A 22,123-nucleotide genomic window follows, 5' to 3' on the forward strand; every position below is an offset into this window, starting at 1 on the left:
GATTTTTGGCATGAATAAAATAGTACCAGACTTTCAAGTTATATAAGCTAGCTAGCTGCGTTTTATGTACCATAAACTTGAAGTGAACTGTGACATACATTCACTAGTTTCAAATACACCTATATAAGAAACAAATGGACATTCTTGAGTTTTCTAACCATATAACATCATATCAACAAACATCTAAGTAACATAATTTCCATTAATGGTAAATACAACTCCACAAATATCAAATTACACAAATCATGTGCTCTTTATAATCTCAATTTGAAAACTGAAAAATAAGAGGAAGGTAGATAGAGTTCAGTAGCTGAAAATGCTACACAAGTACATCATGGCAAGGAATGCTACAAGTAGTTTCCCTCAGGAATGATTTTTGAAATTTAAAATAAACTTTATCAGAAAAGTTAAAATCTCTAGTGTGAAAAACAAGTTAAATGAAGTACTGGCTCAATCTCTACAGATATAGCAACTTACAGATTTTGTGCAATTAATGAGTAATATAACATTTAAGAGCTTAATACTGACTGTTCAAAAAAACGTTTAGATGGTTCTGAAGTGTCTGCTCTTCATAGTTTACTTTAGCTTTACATGACAATGAAGGGTAAGTGGGAAGTTACAACTTGTTCTGCACCACAGACAGGTAATGTGTATATAATTCAGAACAAATGGTTGCTCTTACCTTCAAGAAATCTATTTTTAATTTATACAAAATTATATTGTTTTTCACCCACATGAATGAAAAAAGTGCTTCTCAAATATACATGGCCCATTTCCATAATCCTTAAACAAAAATAAAGGCACACAAATGGAAAATAGCTTATATATTTTACGTGAATATTTTTCATTAATCTTTCAACAAATTCAGTAGAGAGGCGTGACAAACTTGTTACAAGTTTTTACAACTTAGGAAATTAAAGAGCTAAGACCTCATAAAAACTGCAGTTGTGTACAATTGATGTATTGGTTCATTCCCTCTGCAAACTAACTCTCTCCTAATCTCTATATTGCAGGAACTTGTTTCAGCAATTTCATCACCAAAAAGACTAATGGAGAAGGACTTGTTGGAATTAGCCTCCCACAAAAGTTGTTTTGAATCTTGTTGCAAATAGTGTTAATATGCTTGTGAACTAAATTTTACAATAATTATAAAGCACATTAATGTACTTGAATGGAATTAAGAAGCACATGTACATCTTTAATTTTAATGAACAGTATTTTTCATTTATATGCAAAGTAATTCAATAGCCAGTGGCATTTAAATATAGAAATAGTACCATCTCTTCTCTCTTCCATTTTATAAAGTGCTCTTTTTAACTGGGTAGATTTACTAACCAGCTCTTCAGTAACTTCACTGTGCGTTTATTAAACTCACGAAAATAATGGAAAATTGAAAGATTGTGTTCCAAACATCTGCAAAATATTGTTACAAAGCAGAGACTATGAGCATGTTTTCTCAGTAAACCAGAAAGTGTACCTTAAGTGAATCATTACACTGATTTAATAATCACTTCACAGAAGCACAGGCTCACTAATAATTACGCCAACTTTTGCTAATCATCTAAACCAGAATCAGTTTCCATAGGCAATTCAACTCTAAGCGCTATCAAATAAGGTCACATCAAACAGAACCAATGGTTATACAACACCAGAATAAAAACTTCAGCAAATTTAGGTTTTTGGAATAGCAGAACAACTTAGAATCAGAATCAGAGACAGTATTTTTCTTCAAGTACCACAGGTTTTTTTTAAGTAAAAAATCTGTGTAGTTATTAATAATGTTCTTTAATACTGAGTGTAGTGTATGAGATAGTCAAGAGGAAGGTATACTCATATATTAACTCAAAAGTTAGAGTTGCTTATTTCTTTAGCTCGGTGATTAAAGCAGTATTATCCTTTTTAAAATAATTGAATACTACTCAATACAAATAGGATACCAACAGGATTCCCGTATTTTAGTCACATTACTCACTAATTAGTATTTTTGCATTTCAATTCTTACTTGACCTTCCACAGGTTCTTTAAAAGGGTAGTATTATGCAGTTTTGTTTACACTTAATACCATCTGCTTCATTACAATCTGCATTTCTTGGTTTTGGAAGAGTAACTAACCACTTTTAAAAAAGATACATAAAAGTGCAATATTCCTTACTTTGCAAGGCGTCAAATCATCAATTCTGTACCGATTTAGATCCACTCCTAGTCCTCACAAACAGGGACTCCAGGGCAGAGCGGTGGCGTGGTTTGACAAATCATTTGGAAAGCCACATAACCCAGCATACTAGGAGGGACCCTCCCACTCCAAGTAAGAATGCATAACTTAGCCTGTCTTTCGTGGTCTCAATTACTGCCTATATCTAGTATTCTACTTCAGTAGACAAATAAAAACCTTAGACTTTTCTTAAAAAATTATTTTTATCCAAATACATTGGATTTCGGTCTCAATTTGAATGAGGACAAATGGTCTTTAAGAGACCGATCCTCTTCCTCCTGCTCCCCCTCCTCCAGCGGCTGCTCTAGGTCTCCAAAAGAGGGTGTGGCGTGGATGATCTGGGTTCGGAAGTGGATTTTGTTGAGTCTAGGTTTTATTCGCCCACTAGAGCTGCCTGAGGCTTTGCGACCTGGGTCCTTTGCTTTCCCTCTAGCCCACCCTTCCGCTAAGTTGTGGTGGTGATGGTGGTGGTGATGGTGATCCCCTCCGTCCTCTAGAACGTGCGAGAGTTTGTAGGTGGTGATGAGCTGCGAGGGGAGCACCTTCGAAAGCCTCCAGCGCCCACCCCCGCTGCCGGCAGGGTTCTCCCGGTCGTCCTCGTCCAGGGCTCCTACCAGGTTCCTGATCTCGTTAGCTATGCTCTGACTCAGGTACTGCGAAGCCTTTTTCCCACTGTAGTCCCTGACCTCCACGTCGGCGTCGTAAGCCCCCACCAGCAACTTGACCACCTCCACGTGCCCGTGCATGGCTGCCAAGTGCAGGGCAGTGTAGCCTCCACTTGTCCTGGCGTTGATGTTCACTGGCAACTGGTGTTTGCTGGCGAAGTTGACCAGCATGGCCAGGAGCTCCTGCCGACCGTGCTTGGCGGCCCAGTGCAGGCAGGTGAAGCCGGTAATGAAGTCTCGCTTGGCCAGCAGGCCGGGCTCGCAGATGAGCAAGGCTTCTAGGCTGTCCCACTTGCCGTCGGAGGCCGAGAGCATCCAGGCGTGCTCCAAAGGGTCCAGCGTCACCGAGCCGCCGCTGCTGCTCTCCTCCTCTGCAAACGACGAAGCGAGGGACGCACTGTCCGAGTCGCCCCCGCCTTTGCCACCACCTCCCCCAGAGGAGCTCCCGGGGCTGCTGCCCCCAGTACAGACACTCCTCTTCAGCTGCGGAGAGCTGCCCATCACAAGGTCCCGGAGGTTCTGGCGAGTGGACCTCGGGGCGGTAGTGCCCCCGGGAGGGCTCCCTTCCACCTCCGCAGAGCCGTGGGGCTGCGGCTCCAGGTCTTCGACCCGCACGGGGGTCGGTCCCCGGGCTAGAGGCTTCGCGTCGCGCAGCGAGTTCTTCCTTCGGGCCCCGCCGCTCAGGGGCGGCCCGCTCCAGCTGTCGCCCGCCAGGCTGGGCAGCCCAAGGGCGGCGGCGGAGGGCTCCCCACCGCTAGGTTCGCAGTCCGGGCCCGGGGCTGCCACCAGGGCCGCCGCCTCGGGGCCCAGGATGTCCTCCCGGCGCTCGGCCGGGCCGTCGGCTCCCCCCGGGGCGCTACCGCGGGGCTCGGGCTCTGCGGTCACAGAGATGCGAGGCAGGTCCCGCGAGGGCGCGGCCTTGGGCGACGGCGGGTCTTCGTAGAACCTCCTCTTGAGGTGCACGTACTTGGACCCGTCGGCGGGGTCGGTGCGCACGGTGGCCACAGTGTTGACGAGCTCCTTGAAGCGGGCGCGCTTCTGGGGCTCGCCGCCCAAGGCGCCCGCAAAGTGCTGCACCAGGTCCGTGTGCCGGGCTCGGCCCCCGCGCTCCGCGAGGAAGCGCAGCACCGCTTCGTGGCTGAGCTCCGCCGGCTCCTCCATCCGTGGTCCCGCGGCTCATCCGGCGGCGGCGGCAGGCTCACCCGGGTCCCATCGCGGTCCGCGCCCAAGCGGAGGCTTCCGGGGCTCCCAAACTAGCGTCCACGGCGAGACAAACCACCAGCGCCCCTCAGGGCCGCGCCCCGCACAAACACGCCCCCGCCGGCTCCGCCCCACCCCGCCCACTTCCGGCCCCAGTACAGGCCGCAGTACCTGCTCCCGCCGGCCGCTCAGCCAGGCGGGGCCCAAGCCCCGCCCACTTCCGGTCCGCTCGCGGGCCGCAATCTCGGCTCTCGCCCTCCCCGCCCGCCGACCCCACCCGCCGGCTAAGGAGTGCGGGCACGGTTTCCTTGCGTGCTCGCCCTTACTGTCTCCAGTGTCCCCTACTCATCCTCGCCTGCACTGCCCTGTTCCCTGAGCTGTCGTGTGAACTCCAGAGACAGCCGCGCCCGCGTCGCGTCATCGAGGCCGCTAGGCCGGGTCCCGCCCGCCCCGACCCGCAGAGACCGGCTCCGCCCCCCGCTGCGCCCGCGCCAGCCCGCCAGCCCTCCCGACCCACCGACCCCGTCGGCTTCGACCCGCCGCCTGCTCGGGGCTGGGCTGAGATCGCCGCTCCGCTCCTGCCTGGAGATATGACCTCGGAGGAGGCGCGGCACCCGGTGAGTGCGGACGACCCCCCCCCCCCCCAGCCTGACCCCCAGCATCTCCGCCCTGCCGTTCCCGGGGTTCCCACGTAACTTCCTCCCGGCGCGGCCGGCCGGGTAGTGCTGGGGGAACCGCAACAGCTCCCCGGCCGCTCGCGGTGCGTCGGCGCACTGGGTCCCGTATCCCCGCCCGGCCTGAGCGAGGGCTCCGGTCTTTGCGTGGCTTCCGGTCTCCTCCAGAAGTGAAGCTGGGCTGGGGTCCATCGCTTTTGTAACGGTTTGGGGCGTACAGGGACGATTAATACAACAGTGTGAATACATTTCCCTGATTACCCGCCGGGGCTGGTTTGCTTCCTCGCTTAAACTGTCCAGGTTGTCCTCCGTTAAGGTGTGAGCGTCCTCCTACGGCTCCCGCCTTTTTTTTTTTACCCTGGCACCCTTGTGCGTTCAAGTAACACGTGGGTCCAGTTTGTCCAGTGTCTTATACCGTCCACATCGATTTTATATATTTATCTCACTTGATAGTAAGCCGGCGGTTCTCAAAGCGTGGTCACAATTGTTTTCCTAACAATACCAAGCTATTAGCTGCCTTTTCCACGTTCATTCCCTTTTGAGTGCACAGGGAGATTTTCCGAGGCTGCATGGTGTGCAGGGACTTCACCACCATGAGAGCTGATGGAATGTGCCTCTGTGCATACTTGTCTTTTAACTTTTGAAGAAAATTTCTAGTACTATCAGTATTCTAAATACATACCAATGGTTGTTATCTGTGCAAACAAAAGCTCTTGGAGGGGGGGGGGGCTGAAACCAAAAGTTTGAGAACTGGTCTAAAAACATTCGTTGTAGTTAAACAGAGTTCACAGTGTAGCCTGAAGTTAGGTGATACAGTTTCTTTGGTAGAACTTGGTCAGGACTTTACTCCCTGATTCAGCCCGGGTCTTGTTCTACTGTACGAAGTCTCAGTTTTTCTATCTGGACTGCCTTGTTACAGTTGCTGTGTTTGTATGCACGTGTGGATGAGGAAAATGTTTTTTGTTAACTTTGGTTCATAGTAATCTTCAGAATTAAATTTGGGCTGAAAAAAGCACTTCTTTTAATTGGTGTTGGATTTCTTATCAATTGCTGCACTTATTTTGCAACTGACTAATAAAGCTACCTTTATTTTCTGAGTAAGCTTTATATTTTGCGATAAGTGTAGATTCACCTGCAGTAGAGATCCCTGTACCCTTATGTAGCTTTCTTCAATAATAACATTTTCAAAATCCTAGTACAAGACCACAACCAGAACATTCACGTTAATATTTTGAAGATAACTTTTTATCACCATAAGGATCTCTTTTATGCCCACACCCCTTTCATTTCCATCACACATCCTTCGTAACTTCCAACAACCACTGATCTGTTCTTCATTTCTATAATGTTGTGATTTCATGACTGTTATATACAGAATCACACAGTACTTAACCTTTGGGCATTGGATTTTTTTCACTTAGCAAAATTCTCAAGATTTATCCAGGTTTTTGCATGTATCATTAGTGTGTTTCTTTTCATTGCTGAATAGTAGTCCATTGATGGATATTTTATTTGAAGGGCATCTAGGTTGTTTCCATTTTTAGAAATGAAACTTCTATAAACCTTTATTGTGCAGTAACAATGTTAACACAACAAAAACGTAAGTCTTCAGTTCTCTGGGATAAATTCCCCGGAGTATAGTAGTTGGGTCACATAATTTGGTTTCAGATTTATAAGAAACTGCTGAACTGTTTCCTATTTGCACATTTTCCATTCCCAACAGCAATGTATGAGAGGCCAGGTTCTCTACATCCTCACCAGCATTTGTTGTTTCTGTTTTTTTATTTAGACATTCTGATAGGTATATAGTGATTTACTGTGGTTTTAACTTGCATCTCTGTAATGGATAATGAAGTTAAACATCTTTTCATGAGTTTATTTGCCATCTGTAGGTAGTCTTTTCAGTGAAATCTCTTTAACCCATTTGCTAATTGGATTTTATTAAATTGTTGATTTTAGACGTTTTTAAAAATATAGTTTAGATACTAGTCCTTCCCTGAAATCTGTAGTTTTCATTTTCTTAGTAGAGCCTTTTGCAGAGCAAATGTCTTTAATTTTTATAAAACCTTTTTCTTTAAATTTTTTTCTCCTGTGGGTTGTACTTTTGTTAAGTCTAAGTGTTTCTTGCCTAACCCTATACCCCCAAAGTTTTCTCTTTTTTATTCTAAAAGTTTTCCAGTCTATGCTTGACATTTAAGCCCATGAACTGTTTTGAGTTAATTTTTATAAGGTGTGACATTAGGTCTAGGGTCATTTTTTGGCTTAGAGATGCCCCAGCACCATCTGTCGAAAAGGCTGTCTGTCCTTTATTGAATTACTTCTGCTCTTTTACCAAAAATCAGTTGAGTATATTTATGTGGTTCTATTTCTGGATTTTTCTATTAGTACATTCCTATAACTAAATTATAATTCTTAAAATAAAGTAGTCTGCTCACTTTATTCTTATTTTTCAAAAAGTTTTTTTTTTTAGCTATTCTAGTTCCTTTGCCTTTAATTATATATAAATTTTAGAATATTTTTATCTACATCACAAAGAATTTTGCTGGGATTTTTATAGGAATTACATTAAATCTGTAGATCAATTTAGGAAGAATTTATATTTCTACTATGTTGAGTCTTCAAACTTATGAACACAGTATTTCTCCCCATTTCTTCATATTTTCTTTGGTTTATTTCCTCAGCACTCTGTAGTTTCCAGCATTCGAGTCCTGTATGTACTTTGTTAGATTCACAATAGTCCCCCCATTTTCCTGGTACATACATTCCAGAATCCCAGGTGGATACCTGAAATGGTGGGTAGTTACTGAACCCTATATATGCTGCAATTTTTTCTTATAAATACACCCTTTCCTCTTAAAAAGAAAAAGGGAAGATTTTATGGGTCTCTTTTGTCTGTCCAACTTGCCATTATCACTAATCTTGAGCTTTGGGGCCATTATTAACCCCTTGAGTAGTGAGTTTTTTTCAAAAATGAAATTAGTTCCAGTTACATTTTTATTAACTTAAAATCCTGTTTGATAATCAATTTATGGAAACAAGACAAACATACAGTTGCCTTTTTTTAATGTTGCCTTACACGTTTTTAAAATAAATCAATCGTACTCTGGATGGTCAGGAGGCACAAGGACATACAGGAACGTTCATACTACTTAAAGTGTTAAGTAAACTGTCAATGTTAAAACAAATTCTACAACATGAATAACAGGTGGGTAGTTTAATATAGTGGGGATACACTGGACAAAGGGATGGTTTTTGTCCCCCAGCAAGATAGAGCGGGATGGTATAAGATTTCATGATGTTATTCAAAACAATGCGCAATGTAAAACATAAATTATTTCTGGAGTTTTCCGTTTTAATTTCAAACTATGGTTGACTATGGGAACTGAAATCATGGAGTGAAACCATGAATAAGGGAGAGACTACTCTACATCTTTTTTTTTTTTTTTTTTAGCAATTGTAAACTCTATACGCCAGTGGTTCTCAACCTTTCTAATGCCGTGACCCCGCAATACAGTTCCTCATGTTGCGGTGACCCCAAACCAAAAAATAATTTTGGTGGCTACTTCATAACTAATTTTGCTACAGTTATGATTTGGAATGTAAATACCTGATATGCATTATGTATTCTCATTGCCTCTCCGCCTCCTAGGCTTGTGTACTCCGGCGCTTGCTGCACCCGCCCACTGATGATGTCAGCAAGCGCTGGACACAGGTAATGCGCTGCTATGGACTGTGGAGCGTGCGCTCCCTTCCCCCCCCCCCTTAGGCCCCAGACGGATGATGCAATCACATCTGCACCTGACCGCAGGCATTCAGTTTGGAACGGAGGTCCATGACGGCCTGCGTTCAAGCTGAATAGCGCTGCTGCAGACGGTAGCGTGGCTTCCCAGCAGCTAAAGCCATCGGAAATATGTATTTTCCGATGGCTTTAGGCGACCCCTGTGTTTTGGTCTTTCGACCCCCGCCGGGGTCGCGACCCACAGGTTGAGAACCACTGTTATACACAATCTTAAAATAACATGAGATGCCTTTCTTTGATATATATGTTTTTAAAACTGAAGGGAACTTCAGGCATTTTTAACTTCTTTGGACATATTTTTACTTTTTATTAGTCTAGTCATCTTTAAAGATCTTTGCAAACATTGAAGTATTGGAAATAAATTTTTATTTGGACTTCTTTGCTGCTTTGCATACATCCTCTGGGTAACTGAATACTACCAAGGGCTCAAGTGCATTCACTATGGCAGGGATTGTAGTGCTTGTGTTATATCACATATATCCTCCTAACCCCGTGAGCTGAGTACCTTTCCATTGGGGATGGGGTGGAGGGATAAAGCATATCATTCTCAAACTTTGTTGAACAAACTGTCCCTCGTTTTGTTCATGTCGTTGTACCTCCTTTGTGCAGGCCGTCGTCCTGGGTGGGAGCTAGTATACTAGTGGTTTGTATCTGTTTCTGCCCATAAGCAGTTAGTTCTAACAACCTTCTTGAGACATACATTCATACTGATACCATGTTCTCTTCTCTGTTTTGACATTGGTCATTGAGATGATTCTAGGTACTCTCTGTTTTGGGAGAAGATAGGCTGCTTGTCATACAATAACAGAGATCATTCTGTTGTATAGAGAAGAATTGTAATTTACAACTTCCACATAACTCTGAGGGTGAGAAGAACCTGATAATTGAATTGTAAATTTGAACAATTGGAGAATATATTTTGCCGTGTTTTCTTTTTTATTGCTGTTGATGAAATAATGCATATATTGTCTTAATCATTTTGTTGATCCTCAGATAGTCCAAGTTTTTGTTAACTACTATTTAACTATATACTGATTGCTTACTTTTAGCTAGAAAATTTTAACATCTTTATGAATTAACTTATTTTTCATTGGGAAAGAGTATATGTACAGTAAAATTAACTCTAAATGTTTCATGAGGTTTGGTGAATGTATACAGTTGTGTAACACAACTGCAAACATATTAGACAGTTTCATCACCCCTCTCCCCAAATTCCTCTGTACTTCAATGCAGTCCTAATCTCTGACAATTACTGATCCGTTTTGTGTTCCTGTTGTTTTGCTTTCCCAGAATCTCACATGTAGGGAATCATTACAGCCTATGAACTCAGTGTGATGCTTTTGAGATTCCTCCATGTTGCTGCATGTTCCTTTTTATTGCTGTCTAGTAACCCCTTGCACGGATGTGCCACAGTTTGTCTTGTTCACTCTGACTCCATTTGAAGACGTGGGCTGTTTGCAGTTTTTAAGAGTTTTGAATTAAGTTGCTATATACATTTACATACAGGTTTTTATGTGAATATAAGTTTTTACTTCACTTGAATTGATATCGAGGAGTAGGATAGCAAGTATATGTTTAACTTAAGAAACTGCTAAACTGTTTTGCACATGTTTACACCAGTTTGCATTCCCAGCTTTAAGGACAGAGTGTACCTGCTGTCTGCATCCTTGCAGTATTGTCATCTTTTTGGTTATTTCCTTAAATAATTGATACAGCCTGACCAGGCGGTGGCCCAGTGGATAGAGCGTTGGACTGGGATGTAGAGGACCCCGGTCCGAGACCCCGAGATCACCAGCTTGAGTGCAGGCTCATCTGGTTTGAGCAAAGCTCACCAGCTTGGACCCAAGGTTGCTGGCTCAAGCAAGGAGTTACTTGGTCTGCTGTAGCCCCCAGTCAAGGCACATATGAGAAAGCAGTCAATGAATAACTAAGGTGTTGAAACGCGCAACGAAAAACTGATAATTGATGCTTCTCATCTCTCCGTTCCTGTCTGTCTGTCCTTATCTATCCCTCTCTCTGACTCTCTGTCTCTGTAAAAAAAAAAAAAAAAAAAAGTTATTGATATATATAGAGAAATAGCTCATGATTTAATTGTCATTTATCTAATGACTAAGGCTATTGAGCACCTTGTCATGTGCTTAATTGCCATCCGTATATCTATGAAGTGTCCAACTCTTCCTGTTTCTAAAAAAAATTGAGTTGTCTAATTATTTTTATAGAAACTTTAAAATATATATCTTATATAAGTTCTCTGTGAAATAAATGATTTACAAGTGTTTTACTCAAGTATGTGTCTTGTTTTTTAATTCTCTTAACGGTGTGTTTTGAAGAGAAGTTTTTTAGTTTATTAGGTTGTTAGATATTTTTTCTAAAGGGATCATCTTGGTGTTACAGCTAAGAAATCTTTATCTATCCTAAGGCCGTGAAGATTTTGTTACACCTTCTAGATGTTTTAGGTCTATGATTCATTTTGACCTCATTTTTATATATAGTGTAAGGTATGAAGGTATGAATCAAGGTTGTTGTTTTGTTTCTTGCATGCGGGAGCCCAGTTGTTCCAGCACCATTTTTAAGAAAGACTATCCTTTCTCCATTGAATTACATTTGCACCTTGTTGAAAAATCTAACCCCACCCATTACCACCTTGACTGCTCTCATGGCTCTCTTGGCTGAAGGCATGGTCATTAATGACTTGACTCCTCATTGCCGCTTCCAGATCATTTCTTCTCTCCCTAAATATCCCCAATTTTGACTCACTTAGCTATCACACTGTATACTCACCCTATTTCTTTATTCAGAGTCATCTCTGCCCCCCCCCCCCCGCCCTCACTCCTGTGCTTGATGGTATTAATTACTGGTTCTGCATAATTCTCTTAGCATCAGACCTGCAGTCTGGGTGATTTCAGTCCCACGTCGAGTATCCTTTCAGTGCCCTGTCTTTCCGTTTTTGACCTCTTCTAAGATACCTTGGACACTCCATCCTACTTTAGCCTCTCCTTGTCATTTGTCTGTTGACCTTGTCATTACCAAATAACTGCAGCCACTCCTAATCTCGGTTTCAGGTGTCCCACTCTGACCACACTGCCTATTGACTCTCTCATATACTCAAAGCCCCACAATTCTTTGACCTAATCTATTGATCCTACTAGCTTTCCCCTTTCCCTCATATCCTTCATGTTCTCTTTTCTTTTTTCTGCCTAACTCTTGAGTCCCTCCTTGTAATATGCATGATTATTTTCATGCATGTCTAATTCTCTTCTTGTGCTCCATAATTCTCCCAGCACACACGCCTGAATGAAACTACCCCTGGATCCTCTCTTGCACCCTCACAGCTGGATGTCATGGAGGAAAGTCACACTGAACAGTTTCACTTGTACGTCGTGATCACTAAACTAAGGCTGCCTAAAAATTGTACTGCATTTTTCTCATTCATTCACTCTCATTCTTCCAGGTCAGGGGTTAGCAGACATTTAAAGGGTCAGATATTTCCAGCTTTGTGAGCCACAAAGTCTCTGTCACAGCTATGCCACCTACCATCATGTTCTGAAGGCAGTCACACAGATGTGAAGGAATGGGAGCAGCTATTCTTCTTTCCTTCCTGGAAGACAGGTAACAGTCTTCCAGGACTCAACACATTTCTGGACCTCGTGCACCGTCCTTCTCAGCCATCTGGACTGGTTGCTCCTCAGTTCTTCAGCCTTTACATGTTGGAGTTCGCCAGGGCTCTCTGTGATCTCTTCTCTTCTCTGGATACCCTTGATCCCTGGGTGATTTCGTTTCGCCCCACAGGATTAAGTACTAGCCATATGTCCATGACTCCAGAATTATTTTCTTCAGTCCATATATCTCTGCACTCTCAACTTGTTTGCCCAACTATATGCTCAGTTCAGCATCCACTCCAGTTTAACACGCCCCAAAGAGAGCTCCTGGTAACCCCTAGTTCTCCTCATGCAGGCTTCCCAAGCGCAGGAAATGGAAGCTTCCTCCTCCTCATTGCTCAGACCAAAAGCTTTGGAACTGTTCTCTGTGTCTCCTCACATACCACATTGAGCCTTCAGCAAATTCTGTTGGTTCCACCCTCCAGATAGAGCCAGAATTTGACCACATCTTACCTCTTCAGCCACTAACATTCTGCTGTGATCTCTTTCTTGGGCTAATGCAGTAGTCTATTAACATGTCTTGTTTCTGCTTTGCCATCCTTCAGTCTACTTTCAACGTCATAGCTTTAACAAACTTTTCAGTATAGAGAGAAATCATGTCCATCTTGTACACAAAACCTGCAAAGCCAGGTCCTAGCGTTAGCCTCAAGAGCCCTACACAGTCTGGTGCTGCATTTCTCTCTGGCTCCTCTGCTCCAGCTGCTTGGCCTCCTTGCTATTTCTCAGACACAGCAGCACACACCTGCCTCAGGATCTCTGCCACATTTAGTTCCCTCTGCAAGGAAGGCTCCTGCTCCAGACATCCTCTTTGCAGGAAGGCTTTCCTTAACCACCATGTTCAGGATGGCACCCTCCACCCATGCCATCTCCACAACTCCCAGCCTTCTTTTTTATTATTCCATTTATTATTCTTTGTTGTTATATCCTAGCCTATGCTTTACCTTGATGTTGCCTGTCTTTCCCTAACAAATGGAAGCACCATAATGACGGGTTCTTTTCTTCTATTAAGTCATATATTCCCAGCACCTAGGATAGTTCCTGGACCAGAGGAGGCACTCAATGCATAGCTGTTGAATAAATTCATCTTTATAGATATTTGAGGAAGATACATTCTTTTTCTACTTTAATCTTTGCTAAATTCACATACATGATAATATGAGTAGATATCAAGAAGAAAATGAAATATTTATTCTACTCCCCCAAGAATCAGACTCGGTATATGCTCCCTCCTGGGCATAAATAATTTTTACTCGTACCCATGGTGTCAGTAGTCTTATATTCTTTTGCCACTTAATATTGCATCATCTCCTTTCTCTTCATCTTCATAATTATACCTTTTAATCTTTGTGGTAGTATTCTTCAGTCAATATTTCATATAGACTCTTAGAATATGCAACTTTTTCCTTCCTTTGAAGACAGATCTCTCATAAATTGAAAATGGAAATTTATCTAACATATATTCTCACTTTTGAAAGTGGAATAATACCTTGTAGGCGGCAGCCTGTTACTGGTAGTACAGTGCTCACTGTGCTTGGTCTAGAAAGTCAGCCTGACTGACTTAGCGAGTTGGTTCCATTTTTAATGCTGTTATCAATGGAGGAATTCAAGTTTGTGGAATCAGTGGAAAATTCAAGAATAATAGGAATTACCACTGAATTTGTGTTTAATAGTTCTCTAAAAATTACCCTAGATTAAATTATACACTTGACTATAAAGGTGTGGGTGATTAGGTGGTAATGCCCTGAGGGCTCTGAGGCGCTCATAGGAAATTAAACCTTGGTGTTTCCTAAACTGCATCAGACCTGTGCTGATTTATCTCATTTTTTTTCCTGTTTCACATTAACATCTATCAAGTTCCTTCAATTTAAGACACTAGAAGGCACTCATGGCCTCACCCCCAGGCAGAGTAGATGGCCAGCCCCTGTAGCCTACTTCAGCTTCACACCATCTCCTGTGCTCCTTGCACTTGAGCGTAAGCCTCCTTAGGCTTCAGTGATAATGAGCTCACTGCAGTTTTCTAGCCATACCAAGTTTATTTGCTTACTTTTGTATATATTGATTCCCCTACCTTCTTTTCTCATATGCTAGGAAAAATCCTATTTCTCCTTCAAATCTCAGCTGAAGCCTTTTCTTTCTTAACTGATTGATTTTAGAGAGACAGAAAGAGAGAGAGATAAGCATTTATTTGTTGTTTCACTTAGTATATATTCATTGGTCACTTTCCGTAGGTGCCTTGACCGGGGATCAAATTGCTGCTTTGGTGCTTCCGGACAAAGCTCTAAGTAGAGCTTCCCTGCCAGGGCCTTCAAGCCTTTTCTTGGCAGCGGTTTAGCTGACTATGCAGGGGTCATCATACCCAGAGCTGCCACTGTGTCCTGTCTATAAGTTGGATCCATATTTTCCACCTGTACTAAAATTTAAATCGCAAGGATTTTGACTTACTCATTTTTTATCTTCAGTGGCTGTAATCTATTCTGTCCTAAAAATATAAGGCCTTTTAGTGTATGTTGTATGTATTTATAGAATAAATGAAAAGCAGTATGTATTAATAGATTTCACACTAATTCCTCAGTACATATTTTCCCCAAAATGTTCCTTGTCAATTTAATGACTTTTTAGTGAGTTTTTCTGCAGCTCCTGTCTCACTTGCTTTTCCTAAGTCAAATAAGTCACTTCTCAAATACAATTGGCTTTTTATCACCTGATCTGCATGGAATATGCTGTCTCTCCCAGGAATTCTAGCCTTGAGATTTGGTTCCAAGATGTCTTTCCACATCAACCAGGTGCAGTTCTTCTGTCTTTCCTTCATCCACCTTGTCTGTACTTGTAGTTTTCGTGACTCATTCTTTATTCTCTTTCATATCACATAGTAATTTACCTTATTGTTTGCTCACAGGTGGGCAGTCGTAAAGTCTGAGTTGAAAGAGACCTTAAAAGTGTTGTTTTTGCTACCCACTCAGTGCAGTAATCACCTACAGTGTGCCCCGTTGACAGTTACTGTGTCAGCACTTTGACGCTCTCTCCCATGGCCAGCAGCTGAATCCTCCGTGGGGCAGCTCATCCCACTTTGCCAGACAGGTCTAGTCCGTCAGTAATTTCTCTTCATTGTGTCAAGTCTGCTTCTCTGGTCTATTCATGAGTCCTAGTTTTCCTTTGATTCATTTCTGTAAGAATGACTATAGATGTTTGAGTATACTTGCTGTCTGTCCCTTGATGGTGCAGTAGGTCAGCAGTGTTGGGACAAAGCCAGATTGCTTTAATTCACACTAGAATGTAATTTTTAGAAGATTTCAAAACTTAAGTGTAAGACATGAAACCATAAAACAACTTGGAAAACATTTAGATGCATTTATTTTTAAAACTCAGGGTGTGGAAAGATTTTCTAAGCTGTACATTTGAGGAAAAAACCATGAAGGAAAGATGGCTAGAGTGGACTTTATGAAAATGAAGAGATCAGTGGCAAGTCATGAAAAGATACTTGCAGTGTACCTGACAGGCTTAGAGTTCTAGCCAGCAGCTCTTAAAGAAACATAAAAGACCTACATGGTAGGCAAGTAAGGGGAAACATGAACTGGCAATTTATGAAAACATACTACACTGCTCACAAAAATTAGGGGATGCTTTATCGCTTCATACAGTATTTTGAAGTATCCCCTAATTCTGCTCACAAAAATTAGAGGATATTTGTTCACTTCATGTTTAATTTTAAATACTCCCTAATTTTCATGAGCTGTATATATACTTTTCAGGCCACCTGAAATAAAATGTTCAAAATACTAGAAGTCAAATGAACTTGTCAGTTTTTGCCTATCAAATTGACAAACACTTAAAAATTATTAATACCCTGTATTAAGGACTTTATAATAAAATGGATACCCTTTTTATATACTAATTTTGGAAAAGTAAGCAGGTGCAGCCTTTTTTTTTTTTTTTTTTTTTTTTTGGAGAAGCAGTTTAGCAATATGTATATACCTTTGAGCAGTATTACATTCTAGGAATTTGTAATGAGGAAATTATCAGGTGCACAAAATAACTGATGCTTCTCAGGTGTGTCCCTTTGGATGCTCCAGGAAGCGGAAGCTGGAGTTAGGAGTGTTAGAGAAGGATTCAGGGTGGAGGGTGGGGATAGAGGTAATGCCAGTGAAAGAAAAAGTGGAGGAGGAAGCAGGTCTAGAGAGAGAAAGCCTCAGGCCTTGACGCAGGTTTTGACAGCTGTGAAAGGAAAGAGGTTAGGACGCAGAATTGGGCAGAGAGAGCCTCAGGGGACTTGCGTATCTGGCAGAATCTGGGCCAGCCTAATGGAGAGCTTTAATGGTCTGTAAGGTTTGCCTGTTTAGGGCAGAAGGGGCTCCGTCCTTGGCTAGGGGCTGGCTGCCTGGGAGGAGGATGGGTACCAGGTGGAAAACTACAGACTGGAGGCTCTGCTGCTGAAGGCTGTCTGCTGACTGCATTCTTCATAGCCCAAGGGCAAGTTCTTGCTCGGAGGAGACCTGAGTGGAGGACCTCTTTGGCTGCTGCAAGAGGGACATTTATTGCTGCGTCATTAAAACAGCACAATTACAAACAGGTGTTTTTTTTTTCTATAATAAACAGGAAATACTTCTAATTAAGTAATTTCAAAATAAGCTTGCATTTGTATTTTAAGCAGCCATGTAATACTGTAAGCTTTTATTAAGCCTGAAACCCCTCTTTTACATGAACAACTATCAAGAATTTTCTTGTCTTGATATTTTGAGGATGAATATTAGACTTTCTTAGTTATCATTTAGCTTTTGTATTTATTGGAGATGATGGTAAAATTGATCTATGATGGCGCTTGGACTACCGTAAGCAGCCCTAGACAGAGACTGTCCTGGGGAAGTCCAGGCATGGCCTGCACACAGGAGGTGTTGCTTTGCCTTATGTTACCAAATCTTGTTGGTTTCGATTGTTATTTTTCTCCTGGGTTGTAATTATCATCTACTTCTAGAATCATCCTAATTAGCATCTACTTCTGTTATCTTCTGCATAATTTCACAAAGGTAACATTACTGCTTATTTTTAGAAAAATTTTAGATCATCAATATTAACTTTAGGCTCATCTTTTTTTTTTTTTTTTAATTTTTTTATTCATTTTAGAGAAGAGGGGGAGAGATAGAGAGGGGGGGGGAGGAGCAGGAAGCATCAACTCCCATATGTGCCTTGACCAGGCAAGCCAGGGTTTTGAACCGGCAACCTCAGTGTTTCCAGGTTGACGCTTTATCCACTGCGCCACCACAGGTCAGGCCAGCAATATTAACTTTAAAGTTTCCTTAACCTGAAGATTTAATAAAACAATTTTAAAGATTTAGTCTGTGGGATCTTAAGCCAAAGAATGCTGTCCTATCAAATCCATTAACTAGCCCCCCCCCCAATTTGGGAACTTTGGTTCTATTTCTTGGATTAACTTTATAAAGATAAAGATTGTGGGGAAGTGAAGTTAAATGAAGCTATTTTGTGTGTGTGTGTGTGTGTGTGTGTGTGTATTTTTCTGAAGCTGGAAACGGGGAGGCAGTCAGACCCCCGCATGCGCCCGACCGGGATCTACCCAGCACGCCCACCAGGGGGCGATGCTCTGCCCATCCGGGGCGTCGCTCTGTCGATACCAGAGCTACTCTAGCGCCTGGGGCAGAGGCCAAGGAGCCATCATCCCCAGCACCCTGGCCATCTTTTTGCTCCAGTGGAGCCTCGGCTGCGGGAGGGGAAGAGAGAGACAGAGGGGAAGGAGAGGGGGAGGGGTGGAGAAGCAGATGGGCGCCTCTCCTGTGTGCCCTGGCCGGGAATCGAACCCGGGACTTCCGCACGCCAGGCCAACGCTCTACCACTGAGCAAACCGGCCAGGGCCAAATGAAGCTATTTTTAAAGTCAAGTCAAGATTCTCTTCCTCCAAGGGTCATTGTTATACATGGAGAAGCTATAAGACAGTTTCCAAGAAATATGTCCTAGTAGGATGAGGAAAGTTATATAGAGGTCTGTTGTGAAAGGATCACCAGACATTTCCCCATAATTGTCTGATAGGGAAATGGTCATCTGCTACAAGTCTCCCAAAGGACCCCGGGACAAGTTCATGCCAACTCTGTTGTGTTGCCAGTGCCTCCCAAACTGAAGGTTTGAAGAAGGCGGAGAACCTGATTTTAAGTATATATGTGTTTCTGTATGTATAGTATGTGTATATATATGTATGTATGTATATATTTATATTTATAATAAATATAGAAAAAGTAAACTATGTGTAGTTATTGTACATAGTGAGTTTGTTATCTTCCTTGTGCCTTGGAATGAAAATATGATTGCTTGTTATAAGTGTGTTTCTCCTGAGATAAGCTCTGAAGGTCAAGGGCCATGTCTTACTCCTGAGACCCCAGTGCCCAGCATAGTGATTTGCACATAGTAAGTAAGTGGTCAGGGATAGAGCAGACTAGAATTCCATCTCCACACTGCTTTTTGGTTTTTTTTTTTTAATTTAGAGTTCACCACTAGAGGGAGTAAGTCAATTCTTGCCTTGTTATTTTACCTTCAATAATGCCCTGTTAATTTATGAAAAACTATTTTTATTCTAAAACAGATTTTAAAATTTTGACTAAATAGCACCAGTGGAAAAAATTAAAAGTAACTATTTATGGCCCTGGCTGGTTGGCTCAGTGGATAGAGTGTTGGCCCAGTGTGTGGACTTCCGAGTTTGATCCTGGGTCAAGGCACACATGAGAAATGACCATCTGCTTCTCTCCTCCTCCCTCTCCCCATTCTCTCCCTCTTCCCTACTGTATCCAGTGGCTCATTTGGTTTGAGCATTGGCCTCAGGTGCTGAGAATAGCTCTGTTGATTCAAGCATCGGCCTTAGGTGGGGGTTGCCAGTGATCCTGGTAAGGGCGCATGCAGGAGTCTGTCTCTCTATCTCCACTGTCACTTAAAAAAACTATTTATAATACATTTATATGACTCATTCTTACTTCCTGATCAAAACATTTATACATAGAGATTTTATTTTTTGTGTGACAGAGACAGAGAAGGGCAGATAGGGACAGACAGACAGGAACAGAGAGAGATGAGAAGCATCAATTCTTAGTTGCGGCACCTTAGTTGTTCATTGATTGCTTTCTCATATGTGCCTTGACCATGGGCCTTCAGCAGACCGAGTAACCCTTTGCTCAAGCCAGCGACCTTGGGTCCAAGCTGGTGAGCTTTGCTCAAACCAGATGAGCCTGTGCTCAAGACGGCAACATTGGGGTTTCGGATCTGGGTCCTCCGAGTCCCAATCCGACGCTCTATCCACTGTGCCACCGCCTGGTGAGGCTATACATAGAGATTTTAAGTAGGCTTTTTGACAGGTATTCAGAAACAAAGGAAATTAATAAACAAAAGCAGATGTTTGATAGCAACTTACATAACCCAAGTTTTATTAGTCAAAGTTTAACAACAAATGAGTACAAAACCTATCTTTTTTTTTTCCTGAGCAAATTTTATTTATCAGCAGAAAAAACCAACAACTGCTTTCTCACTATAATTTTAAAAAGTTTAATTTTACTTAAAGTGTTATCACTGATACATGGAAATGACAGTCTTCCGTTAATTGGATGTGTGGCACCTCACTCCCATCGCTAGTGTGAGCACACATGCCACATTGGTAATAGTGTGGAGTGCTCTCCCCCCTTAGTCTGTGTAATGCCAAGCTCTGAACAGGCCCCCTAAAAAGTTATTTTCTGTGGTACATCTTTGCCTTTGCCACAAGTCAGGCTCTTCAGATGGACACTTAGACTTGTTCAGTCAACTGCTGGTGTGCAGCGTCCCTAATCTGTTCCTTAGCCTCATTCATGACCTTCCAGCAGGAGAGCAGTGAACCCTCTCTTTCTTACCAAGCTCTTGTAAACACTATTTACTTTCCCCAGATATGATATTCTACCTCCCTTCTGGTGCTCAGGGCTTTTTCCTACCTTACATGCTACTCCATCTAATGCCACGCTACTTCTCTGACTCAGGTGACTATCATTGACCTCTTAGAAACTGCTCTGCCTATAACAGTCTTTCTCCAGATGTTCGTAACCACCACTGCTTACCGTTCTGTCCTAGCCAGGAAATGGACGTGATGTACTGCTTATATGCCACGTAGTGACCAGAGTGAGGGGGCTTATTAGAATGTCAGAGGCTGGTTGGAGGGAGTGAGGTGAAGTATATGTATAGTTAAAAGCAGGAATAAAACTTTTTGCCATTCTGATGTACTTTGTATCATTATGTCCTTCTCACTCTTTAAATTGTGAAACACAGCTAATAGGTATACATTTATTTATATATTTATTTTAAAAATTATTGATTTCAGCGAGAGCGAGGAAGAGAGAAAGAGAAAGAGAGTCAGGGACATCACTCTGTTCCTGTTTGTGCCCTGACCGGGGATCAAACCCACAACCTTTGCATTGCATATGGATGATGCTCCAACCAACCGAGCTGTCCGGCCAGGGCAGGTGTACTTTTATATTGTTGGGGTATCTTGCATCTGAAAAGAACCATTTCATGTTGGACCAGTGTGCTCAGCCAGCTGCTGAGGGTTTGGAGACACTCAGTGTGTGGTAGTCACTGGACAAGGCTCACTCCTAGGCTTAGGTTACCCAGATGTACAGGGGAAGGCTGCTGTTAGCAGTCTGCAAAGTCCAGTCATGAAGTGTCCTATGTGTCTGTGTGGGACTGCATTCACACTGGCAGGAGTGGGGTGGGATAGAGCAGTGGGGGTGAGGTGCAGAAACACCACTCTTTTGTTGCAGTGGTAAGGTTCCCCCTTTTATCAGGGAGACTGCTTCAATAAGGATAGCACCTCCATGTATGCTGTAGTATACAGAATAGAATGCTATGCTGTAGAAACAATTGAGGTTGATCCGAATCCTGGAGACGCAGTCTTCAGTGAAGATTAAGGAAAACACAAACAAAAAATACTGAGCAATAGGCCGCTCCCATTTATGTAACAAAGGAGACCTGCACGTCCATGTGTGTTTCTACATGCATGGTTGTCTGTCTCTGAATAGAAACGGAAGTCTGGTGGCATCTGGGGAGCAGAACTGCTGAGGTCCTAGGGACCAGAGGGAGGAGGGAGCTTGATTGTGCACTATATTCCCATTGGTACTGTCTGCATGTGTTCTTACTATGCCCACTTGAATACTACTCTTAAAAAATGCACCCATTTCCTCACTATCTTATGCTGCACCAGAAATAGGATGATTGTGCCTTCTGAGACAGCATTGCTTTAGAACTCACACAAGTCTGACACCGCTCTGTCCCCGCCCCTGACTTGAAGCCCAGTGACACAGTGAATACATAATGTGGTTTACAACGTGGGACAGTGCAAGGGACAGCTTTGCCTCAGATCAAGCCTGTGTCTATACTCACTAGCTTGTATGGACTGGGGTGAGTTACTTAAGCTATCTGAATCTTGTTTAGGCTGTGAGAATGTGTAGCTCAGATCTGTTGTAAGGTTTGACTAAGAAAATGTATTTAATAAGCTAGCATAGAGATGGGGAATATAATAGGAGTTTTATATGTGATAATTACTTCAGCCTGACCTCTGGTGGCTCAGTGAATAAAACATCAACCTGGAAACACTGAGGTCACCAGTTTGGGGCCCTGGGCTTGCCCAGTCAAGGCACATATGGGAGTGGATGCTTCCTGCTCCTCCCCTCCCCCACCTCCTCTCTAAAATAAATCTCTAAAAAAATATTTTTAAAAATGATAATTATTTCTATTTTAATTGGATAACTAAGGGATATTTTCACATTTAAAATTCCTGCTTTCCCAACTCTACTGAAATTGAAGCATTACCATACCTATTTCCCCTGGCATGCTATAGTGAATGTGCCGATTTTGAATGCCTCTTGGCTCCTAGAGTATTTTTTTGAGTGAAATAGCTTAGTTAC

The 22,123-nt window shown here is 42.8% G+C and overlaps 2 protein-coding genes across 2 annotated transcripts in view; one reads left to right on the top strand and one right to left on the bottom strand.

Annotated features, from left to right (window-relative positions):
* Positions 1 to 1,689: 1,689 nt before the first annotated feature.
* Positions 1,690 to 4,176, bottom strand: SOWAHC (sosondowah ankyrin repeat domain family member C). The gene has a single exon (XM_066268543.1). It carries the CDS (start codon positions 4,036 to 4,038, stop codon positions 2,416 to 2,418), a length of 1,623 nt encoding a protein of 540 aa, XP_066124640.1. The 5' UTR covers positions 4,039 to 4,176; the 3' UTR covers positions 1,690 to 2,415.
* SEPTIN10 (septin 10) overlaps positions 4,158 to 22,123 on the top strand; it is a 45,765-nt gene continuing 27,799 nt past the window's right edge. The window contains 1 exon segment of the mRNA XM_066268544.1: positions 4,158 to 4,694. Coding sequence (XP_066124641.1) covers positions 4,668 to 4,694 — 27 coding nt within the window. The 5' untranslated portion in view covers positions 4,158 to 4,667.

Source organism: Saccopteryx bilineata, chromosome 3 (assembly GCF_036850765.1).
Source record: "Saccopteryx bilineata isolate mSacBil1 chromosome 3, mSacBil1_pri_phased_curated, whole genome shotgun sequence".
NCBI classification, from domain to species: domain Eukaryota; kingdom Metazoa; phylum Chordata; class Mammalia; order Chiroptera; family Emballonuridae; genus Saccopteryx; species Saccopteryx bilineata.

Bases quoted from the DNA above. Each gene is read 5' to 3' on its own strand.
- SOWAHC (XM_066268543.1), bottom strand. From the start codon at position 4,038: ATGGAGGAGCCGGCGGAGCTCAGCCACGAAGCGGTGCTGCGCTTCCTC.